Genomic DNA, 17,579 nt, shown 5'->3' on the forward strand with positions numbered 1-17,579 from the left:
TAGATATATTTGTTTTATGTTTTCAACATTTAAACAAATTAACATAAGCTAAGATATTAAAAATGCCAATTAATCAAATGTCTGATAAACGAGTCGCATGGAATAACACTAGTTTTCTAAATGGCACCAGATAACTAGATGCGCAAACTATTGATCTAAATTTTACATGTATATGAGCCGCGCCATGAGAAAACCAACATAGTGGCTTTGCGACCAGCATGGATCCAGACCAGCCTAGGCATCCGTGCAGTCTGATCAGGATCCATACTGTTCGCTTTCAAAGCCTATTGCAACTAGAGAAACCGTTAGCGAACAGCGGCGGGTGCGCAGGCTGGTCCGGATCCATGCTGGTCTCAAAGCCACTATGTTGGTCTTCTCATGGTGTGGCTCATATAAATATTCGTAAGTCAGTGTCAGTTTTTAAGAAGCACTGCTAAAATCCTACTATTTTTCCTATCATGTTAGTTATGGTCTCCTTGTCTGGTCTATTATTGTTTTTGTGACCCTGCAGTGGGTGTGCAATCATGTCAGCAATCATATTGCTAGGATTCCTTAAGTAGAGTCTTACTTTTAACTGGTTTTCGGTAAAAATACTGTATTTCTGTAATGATTCTAGCAGCGCTATGGCGTTGAGGGGCAAGGAAGTTGATATCAGTAACCTCAGCCATTCGCCCACGGATCCATACTTTTCTAAAATGTCCGCAGTCTGCGGTGGTTTGTGAGCCGATGTCCATCCGCTTGTTAAGACTCCCTTCTTTAATTTTGCTGTCATTAAACCTCGTAGAAACTTAGCTTCCATAAACTGTTTTAATACGGTTTTCTATTGTTTTGTAATATCATATATGTGACCCTAAATTACAGAAGACTCGCTCAATTAAATTTCGCTGGTGAAAATGAAGTAATGTTGAAGTAGAAAAGGGATACTTACTTTCTGATTCTAACACGACCAGTAAATAACCTATGTACACATTGGAGAAAATCAATCAACGGTTATTTTGCGATAACCCGTGCGCGTGCAAAGTAGTGACGTCATCCTCTACGTATAGAATGACCCAGATGCGTAGCACGAAGTATAGTTCATGTCGTAAAAGGTAGTTACCATTCTTTCTAACACTGTGTATGTCGTGTTAGAATCGAAATAATAATTTCCCAAGTGTGATTTATCGTAGAATAACCCGAATTACAGTTTGCCCTACTTTGTTATCCAATCAGAGAGCAAAGTTTTTAAAAATATTTGAAAAATATATCACATAAAATACGTTTTGCTTATTTTATGGCATAAAATATGTCACGTATTTTCTCTCGATATTGTGAGGAGCGTGACGTCATCGGCCGCAACACAGGGGAGGGATTTATGCAAATACGCAGGTTATGGAAATGAGTTGATCAAGTACAGATAGTTCAAAGCAAACACACAAACACAGAAATGAACTTTAATCAGCATGTCTAAATATCCAGTGAAAACTGAAAAGAAAGGCTAACTAGTATAGATCTATATCAAATGTAGGCTAATTTGAATAAATGTCTGTCACTCTATCGAATTCGTTTGAAACAATCAAGTAAAAAAAGTGTACACGTAGCCCCTATTTAATGTCAACATACCATAAGCAGTTCCGCCAAAAGTTCACAAAATACAGTCACGTAACAAATGAAATTTCTACTTAAATTTCCATCACAAATTTTTTACCAGTGTGTGTAACTATCATGACTTTCTGAACACCTGCTGGTACGTTCACAGTTAATACAGATTCGCTTTCATTTGGTAATTCTGTTTTGGTGCTGTCCGGTTTCAACACACTAGAAGTAACAGGTTTTTGCAAGTCATGTTTTATCTCTTTACTTTGCAAGTTTTTCAAGTCTGGTTTAGATTCACTCCTTTGTAGATCTGGCGGCAAAATGGGTTCCAGATCGCAAGAAACATCAGAGTTAAGAGGAAACTGTTCACGTTGGTACCGCTGGACCGCAGAGGATACATGTTTGGAGCGACTCATTACCGTTTTTTCTGCGTATCGTTGATTGTACAGAGTTGTACAAAGTGTAACTCTCCCGGAATGGTTGCTGATATTCCTATTTCCGATAGCAATACCTGCTTCAGAAAAGAAACTTTTCATCATCATTTTCATGTCTTTCTGCGCAATGTAACCTGCGCTAAACTTTAAATCATTTAATGGTTTTCTGTAAAACAAACCAGTTCTAGGTATCAAGTTTAAGTAAGTCTCATACAACCTATAAATACTATAATCAACACTGTTTTCTTGGTCGTAGTGTACTATTGGTTCCAACAGGCCGCGAGCCTTTTTTGACTGTTTAAGTCCACCTTGAGCATTTTTTCTAATTCTTGGCAGGAACTTAACATAGCGGCGATTGTTTACACTATCATAACCAAGAAGAAACTGTTCAGCGAGAAGTCCCGTCTGTTCTTCCCCTCCACGTAGTCCAAATACTTTGCCGTTGTAAAAAAACACTGCATTGCTCAATCCTTTTCCACTGGACATTGAAAACACTCCTGTTTCCCAGAATTTCTTTTCGTCGTCCTCTGTCACGGCATCGGCACTATTTATTTCTAGTCCAATTCCTTGGTTGGTGAGCTCTCTCATATGAGAATCTAATGTTTTTCGAAATTCCGCGAATGTGGGATCGTCCGTTTTAAACAAATTTACATGCATCGATTTCTCTGTACGTAAATAACGTTGAATTCCTGCTGCAATATTTTGCAAAGTTGCTGGTGGGTAGGGTTCACCGTTCTTCCGCTTAATTTCACAAATAAAGCGTTGAAGCCAAAAGTCCATTTCCTTGTAAGACTGAAAGTTTCCGATATCCAGAGGAATTGGAAAGCCCGGTTCCGATGCAGTTTCTGGTTGCAGGTTGCGATTCTCGGCCCATTCTTTCCACACATTTATCGCCCATATATTACTTCGAGTCGTGTTGGCAGGAACAGCGTTCCTCTGCTTGTTCTTGATATCTACTGTAGACAGCGGCTTCTGAAATCTACCTGCAAAGAGGAAAGAATATTTATTTAATTTAAACTGCCACAAAAAATGACACGTAAAACGGTTGGTGGTAAAATTATTGTCATTCCGATTGTTATCTATTTTAAGTTTCATGAAAATCTGCAAACTGGCTACTGAGAAATGGCTGCGGACGTGGATTTTTCATTAAATCAACGACAGTAACTCTCAAGTAAAATTGACTAATCCAAAAATAATGACGGGCATCATCGCAGTATATTACTCAATATCTATTTTAAGTTTCATAAAATTCTACATGCAAGTTACTGAGAAATGGCAGCAGACAGACGGAAGGACACGTGCTTTCATTAAATCAAGGGCAATAACTCTGAGGAAAATTAACCAATCCAATAAAAAAATGACGGGCATCATTGCAGCACTATGGTCCATATTAATTTTAAGTTTCATAAAATCTACCAGCCAGTTGCGGACGGACGCACGGCGGGGCGCACGGACGGACAACGTACGCCACTTCAACTACTTCCTCCCTTTCATCGGCGGGAGATAATGAAACATTACAATTATAGCAAAAATATTGCTAGAATTTCTAGCTCTAGGACCGGTTACCAAATAGCACTAAGTTAAAAATTAAATTAAAAAATACATACTGTTGCTCACTTCTGCTGGGGTGTTCTCTTTGTTTTCTGCTTGATTAGTAGTATCATTCTTGGCGTCGTAGAGTTGTTGCGTGTCGACAGTAAGGAGCTGCGAAACAGTAACATCATTTTGACCAAACGGAATTTCTTCGAAGAAAAATTCTTATAAAAGTAGTCATCGTTCAGAAAATCTAACTGATAATCCAGCTCAGTTTTGTCTTCTGTTGAAACTGTCATTTCTGCCATATTTTAGTTTAATACTTTCGAGATGTGCATATACATGCAATACCATTCACGAATTTAAACGCTGTAAAAATGAACCCTGCCTGACTATCACTGTAAAAATGAACCCTGGCTATTGGTATTTGATTGGCGTTTCAAGACAACTTTTTCCTCTCTAGACCTGTCAATCAGAATTCTTATGGGCGGACGTTTATCACTTCAAAGCGTACGCCGACATGGCATACGTGACTTTTTGCACAGGCAAACTGTAAATCAGTTATCGGTCATATCAAATTTTATAGAACTTATTGCTGCGCTCCGCTACGCTACGCTTGCAATAAATTCCATAAAATTTGATATTTGACCAATAACTAATACTTGTTTTTTGTTCTTATGCAAAACAATATACCACTCAGGCCAACGGTCTTCTTGATAATTATATTCTTACGCATAAGAACTCAAAACACGGGTTATTCTACGATAAACCACGCTTGGAAACTTATTATTTCTTAAATCGATGGAAACTTATGAGTACAGAGAAGTCAAACTGTAAGGTTAGTCTTCTTTTTTTCTTTGAATATCGTCATTGGAATGAAACCATGACTTAAACAAAGAGGATTTTGTCATTTATATCAAAGAAAAATGAAATCACGTGACCTAGATCTATTAAGGCCAATGAAAAACAGCTTTCTGTCCAATTCCTTAATTAATGTTTGTAAATGTTTCATGTATTACTGAAATAAAACATGTTTAAACTAAACTAAAAACAACATTGTAAAATGTATATTCGTCTTAAAAACAAGTTTATGCATCTTGAAAAGGTATGCATCATATCAACGTTTGATATTCTACGACTAATGACTGCTTGTTATAAGCCTTAAGTTTCGTGCAAGTTATTGTATGCGACAACAGCAGGATATGCCATTACAGACATAAGAATAATTCCAATGACGACACTGGTAATCATTCGGTTTCTGGCCTTGATTGACATCCTTCTTGCTCCTTCGTAATCACCGCCTTCTGCGAGATTGTTAGCCTGAGAAACAAAACATTTTTTTTTCATTTATAAATTGAGTCACAGGTGTTTGAGTACAAATGAAAATAAGGTACGGAAATACTAGAGGCAGTAAAGCAATATCAAATTATCAAAACGTTTTACGACATGAAATTTTATGTATACAGCTGAATTATTTATATTTAACAGCATGTCTATCACAACATGATGCTCTTAAACATATTACACAAACAACACTTTTTCAAATAGCAAATATAAGAACTAAAAATGTTATAATTCTAAAACGTCTTAGAAATTAATACTAAAAATAATCGCAACATCAACACCCAAAAGGATAAATGTGGGAGCGCCTCCCTTTACAAAAATGAATTTGACCATTTGCCATTTTGATATTTGTGGCTGCTACAATTTACCAATGACATGTGTCTAAAAGTTATTGTGTTTGATACTGGCATAATTTCCAACTACGAATTACAGCTTAAATCTGCTTTTTTTTTCATCACTCTTCGGTCAGATACAGTTTGATACATTATAGTACTTTCTAAATTGTGCATGAAACAGTGGATCATATTGTTCGCACGTTTTGTTTAAGCACAAGTATGGCTATATGACAAAACAACAAATGTGTCCGTTCATTTTCTTCTAGCGGAACTAAATCAAACACTAGAACGGTGTTTCCGTATCTAAAGACCCATCACAACCAAATGACCTATTTTTCATCTCATATGAACTTCGTGAAAATTATTCTGATTATACTGGTAGAATACAGCTATACTGCAAAATGGCAGCCGGACAATTTAGGCCATTCCTGTATCATTGTGTTTTCATAACTTCATCCGCAAGTCAATCTCTTTTCAGTATAGTTTCAAAAGCAAAACTAAATAACTATCTTACCTTGTAAAGCAACGTATGGTCTAACTCAACTTAATACATCAAATAATATACATACTTCTACATTCATTAGTAAAATATTTAGATATTAGACATATTGTCTTGGCCTAATGTTTCTTACTGCCAATTTGTTATCAGAAACTAATTCTCATTTTTTTTTAAATGCAAATCATGTGTAATCACCATCATGGAAATACAAAATGCAAAAGAATACAGTTATTTTGTGGCACGTCTTTAAGCTAATCTTTTTGAGCGCTTTATAACTGAAAATGACTTAAACACAGAAAATTATGACATTGAACAACAATGACATGTTATGACTGGCTTCTATTTCTCTTTGTGAAAAGGCTCCGTGGCCGCTGACTTCAAATCACGTGGCCCTTACCGGTGTGGGTTGGAAACCTCGCTCAGGGTGTAAATTAATTTGATTCATCGAGCCAGCTTATTGAACATCGGTGGTCCTAAACTTACCTCATTTGCATAGTACAGGGCACATACACCTGTCGGCCAGAAGCAAAATATGCATGCAAACAGAGACACCACCATGTAGTCAGGGTGTGTCGACTGAAGTATCACTGTTGTAACTTGAGGTTGATTAGTATCCTAAAAATAAAAATATAAAATTATCTTAAAGTTTTTTTTCATTTCAAACTTTTGAACAGAACGGTTATCCAAACGTAGAAGTCGGTCTACAAAGTATAAAGTATACTATGAACCCTTACCATGTTGGGCACGATTAATTCTGCCTCTGCGACCAGTGTACATCATGATCAGCCTGCACATCCATGCAGTCTGATCATGATCTGCACTGTTCGCCATTCAGTCAGTATCTATTTGGTAAGCACCACTTTTAACAGGTAATGGTACTGTCCAAATTGAAAGACGGACAAGTTCATTATAGAAATATAGCAGTGTAAGGGTTAATTCAGTAGAAGACTGAAGTACAGAGTTGATATTTAAATATATTTTTCTCCAGTTACGTTCATATGAGCACTATATGCACGATGTAAATGGTGACCGCGCAAAAGCAAATTTCCCTCATGTGAATTGAAATTCACCTCCGCGAAATTTGCGAAGTGTTTTCTTTTTCCGCCTAAAGGGAACGGGTGTAAATCACATTTCTTTCTACGTTAAAACTGCATGGATGATTTTTAACGCATTATTAGATTAAAAATACTTTGGAAAAGACAAAAGTGGAAAATGAAAAATTTATAATCAAACATGTTATCTTATTATTTTAGTTTACTTATTAATAACTGAAAATGATATTCACTGCATGAAGTGGTATTCTTGTTGTTAAGTTTATATTATTTGCTTTATTAAATGTATACGTTTTATTAAATATGTGCATGATCAAGGAAAGTAAGTCAATCAGGATTTTACTCACCTGGATACGGTAGCAATGAACTGAAAGCTTTTAGAAGAAATACAAAATAAAAACATGTCCTAATATAAGCTTTTTATTATTATATGTATTCAAATTCTTACGCAAATATTTCGCAGCATGCGAATAAGACAAAAGTCGTGCCCTCGACAAGTCTTAAGTCAAGACAGGTATATGTGTCCAGTGCGATGAAAATGAGGTAAGTCATAACACCTTGAGCGCGCGACATACCAAGATGTCGTCTTCAGACTTCAAATAGGGCATTTATGCTGCGCGCACGAGATTGTGTTACCTCTAGACACCCACTGGACATGAATTAAGCTGCAATTAAGAATGATTATGTAGTACGTTGTGCCATTTTATATATGTTATAAGTTTTTTGCAGTGTATATGTATTTGTTTGTGGACGTAGAATTTATTTTTACATTGATTTGTGTATAAAGTCACCACCGTGCAGTTGTAGGTCATATGACCGTTTTTCAGCTTTTCAGGACCGGAGAAGACCCGATATACCGCTATGTATTATTTTAGGCCCTAATGGGCACCATAGTCGACTGTTCGTAAGTAAGCTAGATGGCTTTCCTCACATTAAAGAATTCTACACCCATGCAAGTTTTCGAACACACGACGGTGGGGCGAGTGATGTAAAATAATTGACCTTAACTACTCGAAGGTCCCTAGTAAGTATTATATAATAGCAACAATTTGAATAGTGGTATTTCTTCCTTATTTCAATCGGCTATGCGTTAGAAGTCCGTCTTTTATACATTGAATTTAATCCGATTTTTTCCATAAATACTGTATATATAAGTCACATATTTCTGATATCTCTTAAGCAAATATAACACTAGTATCTAATATGAACATCGCCTTCTATTCCAAAGAAATGCTATATATACCCAATCTCGTCGTTAAGTAACTGAAATACTGATGAAAAATGGCGTTAAATCCGAAACAAACAAACAAAGCTACATATACAAACCGAGTTGATACTGGACTGTATGGTGTAGATCTCTCGAGTCAAATTTGATTGATGTTGTCCTGGCAGATTAGCAGACGTGGTACCGAGCTCGAAACCAGTGATCCTGTCTGTGTATCCATCTCCAGGTTGGTCGTAACCTTGAGAAGAAAACACGTATTTTACGTTATTATCTAAACTACCTTTCTTGAGTCCTTTAATGAATGATACAAAAATGCAGAAGGTGTAATAAGGTATGTTTCATGATACTTTCAATTTGTAAGATAATTCCTAATATGAATCAGACCATCATAATGTCAAACAGTAAATTAAATCGAAAGACAAAGATTGATATTTACCAGCTCTTTCCGCCATTTTGTATATACGTGATACATAGGTATTATATAATTTACACCTAGTAAACAGTCCTACTTCATGTGTCTGACCATCGACAGCGGTTGTTGTTTCACAAAATTTGCAATCCTCCCGTGTATGATTAATGGACCGATGAAATCGATCGATACAAAGTACTGGATCCTGTTGTTGCTTTTTTTCGCGTATTGCAAGACCGGCAACAAGAATTTTTCACTTACTTCGTACCACCCGCATAAATCAACAAGCCGACACAGCTATAGTCAACCAGCTTCAACAACTCATGTCAATCGAAGTAGTCCGTAATGTGTATAGTACACTTGACTGATAATGCATATCTGAAAACCGGTTGAAAACGCGTAGTAGGAAGATTAGCGGTTATCGTTAAAATGTACATTGTTGAAGCATCCTCGAGTTTTGCAGATTTAATCTGCTCTTTATTAGGTGTATTACCTACCCTTATTGGAAAGGTCACATTCTGAAGACGGAAGTTGCTAGTTTGCCCATGTGTCAAAACAAAACAAAATTCCAAAAATTCGTTTCCAGTTTAAAGTGATACCTCTGTAGAACCACTGTCCATACGTAATCCAGCTGGACATCTTCCATACAAGAAAGCTACTGTCAACACTAGGCCTCATAGCGGAGTGGATTAATAGCAAACGGGATTCCAACGGATATCTTGTTTTTATGCGTTCGCACTTCCGTAGAATTTGAGCCTATACCCTTCTGCTTTTGAAGCAAATGAAAATGGAGGCTCAACACGATAAAAATGAAAATGCTGCAGGCTCGGAAGCTAAACATTGACCTATCTATTTTTTCCCCCCGTACGTTTAGTAATAATCCTGTGCTCGGCGATGTATGAACGTTTTGTGTCGATTCGCCGTAAAACCCAAGTCACTCATTAGTAATCCTGTGCAAAAATGAATGGTCTCTCTGTACTTAAATTACTCCAGTCATATTTCTTTCACTAATCGGAACAGTGTAATCTTCTAATAGTTGTCAAAGGAATACACTGTTCTGCTCTGGTACCTAGCACCATCGATATTATCCATACTTGATGGGAACCAAGACATGCTTTCCATCGTCGATTTTATAAATCACGTCACTGTTCTGTCTGCACCAAAGTTCAGTTAGAACAGTTCGCAAACGTTCTAAAAATTCAGGAACATTAATCTTTTTCACTCCAATAATGATTTCTGTTTTCTAAATCGCTCTAAATACATGTAGTTGGTTTGAGATATATATGGGACTCTGGCAAAATTTGCTGTGCTCAGTACTGTCCCAATGTCTATTTCAGGAGATTTAATTTAGTACATGCAATGATTATACATGTATCTATGACACGTAGTACCATAACAAAGATATCATATAGAAAAATGCCAATGTAAAGATCAAAGTGCACAATTGTTGCTAATTGATTGATTTTGTTCCACTTTGAAAGTCAGTTTTAGCGAACATCAAATAATCACTAGGCTAGAGATAGGTTAGTCAGAAAAGGTTTTTAGATAATCGAAGATATTTTCCTCGTTTACTGATACTCATTTGCGCATGCGTGCGTGCATGCGTACGTATGTGTGTGTAATCCAGCTGGCAAAAGGAAGGTCAGTGATTAGCCTGTAATGAAATGATGCAAGGAGGTGTACCTGGGATGTTCCTGTATCACCATGACCTTTAATTGTGTCGATGTGATGATAAACCCAACACCCGACCCTCAAAGAAATAATTTGATTTTGTAAACAAATTATAACCGCAAATATCATAATCGTGAAAAAGGTCAAAGAAGTGAAAGTGATGTACTTTTAATGTTTATATAAATACTTATCAAACAAGAGGGCCAAAATGGCACTATATAGCTCACATGAGTGATATTTGTGTCAGTGAAAGTATGTCATATGACATTCATATAAACAAACGGACTTGGAATAAAATGTGACCTACGGTGGATATAGTGTTATCAAGGTTTTACAATTAACCATCTAGAACTAAAATCAAAGGGAGGTAATCTGGCATAGATCAGTCTAGATGTTTCTAACTTGATTATCTGAGTACCCAGATGGCACTGATGAAATATAAGATTTGTCTTGTCAGAAGATACTAAGAAATATCAATTCAAATTAAAATAAAAGCAGGCTGATTGTCAAATATTCACTCTGGATTCTCCACTCGGATTGCCTGGGTCCACTTGATCACATGGAACCAATCATGCAAGAAGTTACCAAAATATGTTCATTTTAATTAAAAGACAAAGGCAGGTTCTTTGAAACAAAATCAGTCCACATTCATTTACCCTGTTCAAAATTAAATTCATGCAAGATATAATGGCAAAACATATACTATGCAAATAAGATTTGGATTGGTGAAGAAGTGAAGGTGCTGTCTAGAGTGTAAACAACGTAAAATATAGTATATTTTTGTAAATCAAGGGCACATAACTCTGGTCCTTCCTGTCAGACTTTGCTCATTATCAAACTCATCCGACATCTTGAGGTCATACACATTCTGTGTAAATATGATCCTTATGTTAATATGATTAGGATTTGGTGAGGAAATGAAGATGCTAGTGTAAACAAGTTGAAATATAGCAAATTTTGTCAATCAAGGGCACATAACTCTTGACCTACCAGCCCGATTTCGCTGATAATTTAACGCATCTACGATCTTGAATTCATACACATTCTGCGTAAACATGATTAGAATTGGTGAAAAAATGAAGATGCTAGAGAGTAAACGAAGTGAAATATAGCAAATTTTATCAATCAAGGGCACATAACCCTGGATATACTGATCCCATCTAGCCCATAATCGAACTCATCCGAAGTCTTGTACCAAAAACATTGTGATAAACTTTGGTTAAGATTGCTTGAAAATTGAGGATTCTAGCGCGTACCCAAACTAAATGTGAAAGGACGACCGACGGAAGGACGTTCCTACTTATGGGTAATTATGCGGCTTCTCTTTTGTTCTGCCAAATAAAAGCCTTACGGAATGAATGACATCAAAGAAAAGGTACAGTACCCTATTGTTTGTATAGTCACCTAAGTATGCAAATGTGGGCTCGGACGGACGGACGTCGGACATTCATCATGATTATAAATGAGCTTTGGCTCAGGTCAGCTAAAAACCAACAGAAATTAAAAGATCTCATAACATCTTATAGGTTTGAATATTTTACTAGCACAGTAGTAAGAAATGTTGAATCCTTTGTTTTTAATACCTCCTACCTCCCTGGCTTTACATACCATTGTACAATATTGAAAGTATTGATTTTCTACACCTGTAATTGTGCAAATTGTGCATATTATAAATTATCTCCTTGAAATATAAAAACCTTATGAAAATTAAAAGACAAGCTATTCAGGAAAAAAAAAAACGAAGAGAACGTGTGTCAAGATGATTTAATGATTTATACATTTTTTGGTAAAGGCAAATTAGAAAATATTAAGTTGTACCCATTCTCCAAGTTCATTGTACAAAATCTACACAGATCTTTTACTCTGGCGGCTAATTTCTGCCATTTCGCGTGTTCGTGTCGGAAATACGAAAGGTCGAAATAATGCTTATTTGTCGTTGGTTCGCCTTTCGACTTTCGAGGCGAGTACACAAAGTAACGGTAACGAAACATTGAAGGCGAAATAACGAAATTTCACAGGCGAACACACGAACTTTTGTATTAATCTCTTTTCGTGTCGGCGGGTATTAAAATTTCGTTATTTCGCTTTTAATGTTTCGTTACTTCGTGTATTCGCCTCAAAAGGCGGCAGGCGAACACACGAAAATTGAGCTTTTTTCGACCTTTCGTTACTTCGACCCGCCGACACGAACACACGACAAAGTGTTCATGTTGGGTCTGCCTGAATACACTATAATGGCGCAAAATCGGGCTTAGTGTACATATGAAATTAATACCAGAACTGAAATACTTGAAGAGTGACAAGTTTTGTTGCATATGAAACATTTTCTATCATAAATTTGAGAACTTAGGATCTTTTGTATAAATGGTAAAACACATTATCTAGATAGCATTCAAAGTTCAGGTAATGATATGCCCCATAAGACTGACTGAAAGAAACTTTATGTATGTACAAATTTAATACTAGTGATAAAATATCTACACAATGACATCTTTTATGGAATACAAATTACTTTTTTTCGTTTTGGACAAATATTATTTTATAAATGGTTAAACACATTATTTAGATAGCATATTCATTTCAGCAGCATATGTGTAATTGTTATGCGCATGCCTACCGGGAGGCGAATACACGAAAGGACGAAATTGTACATGTGTCGTGTGTTCGTGTCGGCGGGTCGAAGTAACGAAAGGTTGAAAACTGCTTATTTGTCGTGTGTTCGCCTTTCGACTTTCGAGGCGAATACACGAAGATACGACAAAAGAGGGGCGACAACACGAAGTTGTGATACCCGTCGACACGAAAAGTAATTGATATAAAAGTTCGTGTGTTCGCCTCGAAAGTCGAAAGGCGAACACACGACAAATAAGCAGTGTTCGACCTTTCGTGTTTTCGTGTCTTCGACATTTCGCCTCGCCGACACGAACACACGAAATGGCAGAAATCAGCCACCATATTTTACAGAGTATTGTTTGTTTTACAAACTGTACTTACTTCAATACATTATACTAGATTTATATACTAGATTTATACAGCAATAACATCTGTAAAAGGTAATCACATTCAAAGTCAGAGCGCAATACAGCCATTCAGGGTGCCAAATACATCCTCTACTAGTACAGACAAAGATCGTTCTGACCAGAGGGACAGAGTGAGACAAAGCCCTCAGAACTGAGAGAGCTACAGCTAGAGAGAGAGAGAGAGAGAGAGAGAGAGAGAGAGAGAGAGAGACTACTGGAAATGTTTTATGGATTATATTTCTTTTTACGTAAGAACCTAGGTAATTAAACTTAATATTTGTCCAGCTTAAGACATTTGTGCATTAAACTTCAGAATCTATACTTTTCTAGTTCTTGAAAAATATTATATGATACCTGTTTCCTTGCACGCCTAACATTGTTCACAGCTGAACACACAAAAACCACTGGAATCGTTTTCAGTCAGTGTCTTACGTCATAGGGTAACAATTTCTTGTTACTTGTTAAAGAAAAGTAACAGAAAGGCAAATCAGCAACAGTTACTATTTACAATAACAACATTTTATTCAGGAATTAAATAACAATACAGATACCTTCAAGAGCCGTAAAATCTAATTTTATGTAAAATAATCCAAATCCAGTCCAGGTCAAATATAAATCCAATCAGAAAAAATTCCACAATATTTCACAACAGTTCAAAAGTAATCTTAATATATCTAAAAGTTCAATTCCTCCATTTAAAGATAGATTTTTAAATCCATAATTTAAAATAAATCCTTCAAATAATCTGTCATGATATTAAATATCAAAACTGGTAATAGTTTATTATCAAGAATACATGAAAGTTTTATCAATATCTACCATCTAAGTTTTCTTGGCATTTGTCAGACAGTACTTTAATTTATTATATACCTATATAAAGTCTGTAAAAAATCGGCTTGTATTTCACAACTGAATATGAACAGTCAGACAAAAATGCCATATTGTACCTTTTAAATTCCGTATTGTACCTACCGTATTGTATGCTGCCGGACTATTTTCATTAATATGCATGACCGACACATTTCTATAAATAGCGCACATAAAAATTTCACTAAGTTCCATTTAATATTGCTAAACATTGAAGATTTCTTTCAAGAACAAAACAAGAATCAAAATGGTAAAGGTATATAATAAAAGGGTCATTTCAACAGTAGCTAGATCTGGGACTTTGTATTCGGCTCTCGTGGATTTTGCAAGGTCGGATCACACTCGGCGCTTGCGCGCCTCGTGAGATCCGATCTGGAAAAATCCACTCGAGCCGAATACTGCATCCCAGATCAAGCTACTGTTATAATAACCCTATTATATCATGGAATGTTCCACAACTTTCATGTAACGCCAAGAATAAAAAGAACATTCTGGAAAAATCAAGGACAATCCTTTTTAAAATATAATTTTTACACACGGCTTATCAGTATTGTACTAAAATTTTCAGGTACATAGTAGAAATTAAAAGAACTTATTTACATGATGTCTCAAAACTCAGTCAGCAATAATTTGCTTCAGGGAAAAATGACATATACATAACATCTCCCCACCTAAAGAAAAAGAAAGTTTGATAAAACTTTCTTTTACTTTTACAACATAATACAAATGAAACATACATAATGCATAAAAAGAAATATTATATCATTTTTTACAATTATAACACATATACTAAATAACGATATTTATAACAAATAGAACCCTTTGTTCAAATCCTGGATAGGGCATCTGCTACAAGATTATTTTTGCCCTTGATATGCTGAATATCAAAGTTATACTCTTGGAGTAAAAGACTTCATCTAAGCAATCTCTGAATTTTGTTTTTCATTTTGTTATTGAAAGTGAGAGGATTGTGGTCACTGAAGACAACAATAGTGTAACTATATGGCTTAAATACACCTCAAAGTGCTGAATAGCCACAATAAGAGCTAGACACACTTTTTCAATAGTACTAGATTAATTTCTCTGATGTTTATTGTTCTTCTTTGAGAAACAATAGACAGGATGATTAATCCTAGAATTTTTTCTCGTAGCAATACCCCTCCAGCACCAATAACACTAGTATCTACTGCTAACTTAAAAAGTTTTTGAAAATTTGGTGATAAAAGAACTATTCCCTCTTGATTCAACCTAAGTATCAATGGGTTTTACTTGACCCTGTCCCACAACATGACCTTAAAAGTAACAAAAGCTTTACAAAATTCACCTTTTGATAGATTAATTGTCAACTTTGCTTCGCTGACTCTCCTAAAGAACTCCCTGATGGTCTGTAGATGACTTTGCCAAGTGTCGTAGTGTATGATGACATCAACAATGTATCTATCACATTCTTTAAAACCAGAAATAATGGAATTTACAAGTCGTTGAAATGTTGCAGGCGAGTTTTTCATACCAAATGGCATAACTTTAACTGTCCAATTTTATCAATGAAGTCATCAACTCTAGGTAATGGAAATGAATCAGTTTATTTTGTGACACTGGTAACATTCCTGTAATCTGTGTACAAGCGATAAGATTTGTCAGTTTTTGGAACAAGATTATATGGAGAACTCCAATCACTGTTACTTGGTTCAATGAAATCATTGTCCAACAAATATTGAATTTCCTCTTTTAAATGATTCTGTTTTTTTTGGTTCATTCTGTACGGATATTGTCAGATTAGAATCTGTAAATTCAATGTCGTGAATAATGTTGTCAGTTCTAGAAGGTACATCCAGAAACAAATGTTCATATTCACGGATAAGCTGTTTCAGCTGTTCTCTATGTTTAGGTTCCAAATGTAAAAGTTTTTCACCAGTTGTTGAAGAATGTCTGAATTCTGATGTTTAATTTTACCACGGACAGTGATGTTACCTTGTTTGATATCACATTCAGTTGAATTTTGAATTTCTAACGGGTAAACTAACACTAACAGGATGAGTTATTTCTATCAAATTGAATGTATTCATTAAACATATATGACATACAGGCATATAGTTGCTTTTGCTTGCGCCTCCCAGGAGTGCTAATGATGTAACTTAGATCACTTGTCTTCTTGTCAACAGTATAAGGACCATAATATCTTACATGTAATGGTTTAAAAGGGATAGGTAAAAGATCCAAAACTCTGTCACCTGGTTTAAAAATTCTTTCTCCACCACATTGATCATATCTTGATTTCATTTTGTTTGTCTGTATCAAAGCAATGTGTTCTTATCATACTTTTAAATATTTGATGAAATCTCTCTAAGGCACCTTGTCTTTCTGGGTGATAAGCTGAAGATTTGTATTGTTCTATGCCTAAACTATGTACATGTAATACTTGTTGAAATATATTAGACATAAAACTAGAACCTTGGTCTGACTGTACAGATTTTGTTGAGACCAACAAATGTGAAAAATTTACCTAAAGCCTCATCAAATAGCTTCAGGAAACCTTGTTGAAGCACACATAATTATTAAAAGATACTGGTTCCCTGAATTTGTTTTTAGCATGGGACCAACACAGTCTACTAGGTTTCTACTGTAAATTCATCAAATGCGGGTATTGGCTGAAGAAGTGCATTAGGTATTTTCTGATTAGGTTTGCCTACCATTTCACATGTGTGGCAAGACCTACAAAATTGGGACACATCTGATTTTAAATAAGACTTATACAAATGATTTAAAAAGTTGGTGGTATGTTTTACTTACACCGCAATGGACTTACATGGGCGTTTCATGAGCCAGCAAAAAAGTTCTTTACGATAAATTTTGGTCCACAGTCTGGTATTTAACAGTCCATTCATCATCAGCATGGACGTCTGGTAGCCACCATTCTCTCATCAAAATCCCATGTTAAACAAAATAGCAGATAGGGACCTATGAAGCTTCTTCTTCACTAACAGCCTTTTGAAATAAAAAGGAAATTTCAGGATCATTGTTTTGTTCCTGAATAAATTGTGACCATGACAGCGATTTATGACATGGGTCATTGAAAAGAGAATGATCAGGGAAGTTGTCCGAGTCTGTTTATTGAACGGACAGGTCCGAAGAAACCGAATTATCTGTCTCAGAATTAAATGTTTCATTGATAATAGAATCAGACAACTGTATGTCTGACACTAGTTCACTCTCAATGGGTTTCTTAGCCATAGAAATGGTAACTACACAAGAAGGGTAAAGGTAATGAATTTCCTGTTCAACAGGATCGGGTTTCTGATCCAAACAAGGTGTGTCAGTTACAAGTGGATTTACCAGAACCTTATCTCCAGGTAGGACAATTCCTAACAGTAAATGGACACCTTTAAATGGTACATCAGGTCAAACACCTATAGTCACAGGGCCAGGAAGCGAATCTGAGACTAAAGAAACATTATGGTAGGGTACGGAAAAAACCCACACTCCACCCCTTGAATAAGTCAATTTGTACTGGAATATTTGTGTTTTTTTTTTGTTTGTTTTGGATTTAACGCCGTTTTTCAACAGTAATTCAGTAATGTAACGGCGGGCAGTTAACCTAACCAGTGTTCATGGATT

At 35.8% G+C, this 17,579-nt stretch overlaps 2 protein-coding genes across 3 annotated transcripts; both read right to left on the minus strand.

The window, feature by feature from the left end:
• Window positions 1-343: 343 nt before the first annotated feature.
• On the minus strand, window positions 344-4,278 carry LOC123530859 (zinc finger MYM-type protein 3-like). Its single transcript, XM_053544718.1, has 3 exons — window positions 4,275-4,278; window positions 3,617-3,766; window positions 344-2,992 (listed from the first exon to the last, which is right to left on the minus strand). The coding sequence occupies exons 1-3, from the start codon at window positions 4,276-4,278 to the stop codon at window positions 1,662-1,664; spliced, it is 1,485 nt and encodes a 494-aa protein (XP_053400693.1). The 3' UTR covers window positions 344-1,661.
• Window positions 4,279-4,440: 162 nt separating this feature from the next.
• On the minus strand, window positions 4,441-8,754 carry LOC123557752 (synapse differentiation-inducing gene protein 1-like). 2 transcript variants are annotated; one of them, XM_045349419.2, is made up of 4 exons: window positions 8,668-8,754; window positions 8,099-8,235; window positions 6,204-6,335; window positions 4,441-4,862 (listed from the first exon to the last, which is right to left on the minus strand). In XM_045349419.2, exons 1-4 carry the CDS (start codon window positions 8,681-8,683, stop codon window positions 4,704-4,706), a joined length of 444 nt encoding a protein of 147 aa, XP_045205354.2. In that variant the 5' UTR covers window positions 8,684-8,754; the 3' UTR covers window positions 4,441-4,703. The 2 variants fall into 2 exon arrangements, with proteins under 2 accessions (XP_045205354.2, XP_045205353.2); XM_045349418.2 differs by lacking the exon at window positions 8,668-8,754 and adding an exon at window positions 8,434-8,651.
• Between the last annotated feature and the right edge of the window lie 8,825 nt (window positions 8,755-17,579).

The sequence above is a fragment of the Mercenaria mercenaria genome, chromosome 5 (genome assembly GCF_021730395.1).
Source record: "Mercenaria mercenaria strain notata chromosome 5, MADL_Memer_1, whole genome shotgun sequence".
Lineage (NCBI taxonomy): Eukaryota > Metazoa > Mollusca > Bivalvia > Venerida > Veneridae > Mercenaria > Mercenaria mercenaria.

What these genes read in the sequence shown, in the direction of transcription:
- LOC123530859 (XM_053544718.1), bottom strand. An exon ending in CCCAGCAGAAGTGAGCAACA is followed by an intron (nt 2,993 to 3,616) that starts GTATGTATTTTT and finishes TCCTCTTTGCAG; the next exon opens with GTAGATTTCAGAAGCCGCTG.
- LOC123557752 (XM_045349419.2), bottom strand. An exon ending in TACAGTCCAGTATCAACTCG is followed by an intron (nt 6,336 to 8,098) that starts GTTTGTATATGT and finishes TTTTATTTTTAG; the next exon opens with GATACTAATCAACCTCAAGT. An exon ending in CCCTGTACTATGCAAATGAG is followed by an intron (nt 4,863 to 6,203) that starts GTAAGTTTAGGA and finishes TTTGTTTCTCAG; the next exon opens with GCTAACAATCTCGCAGAAGG.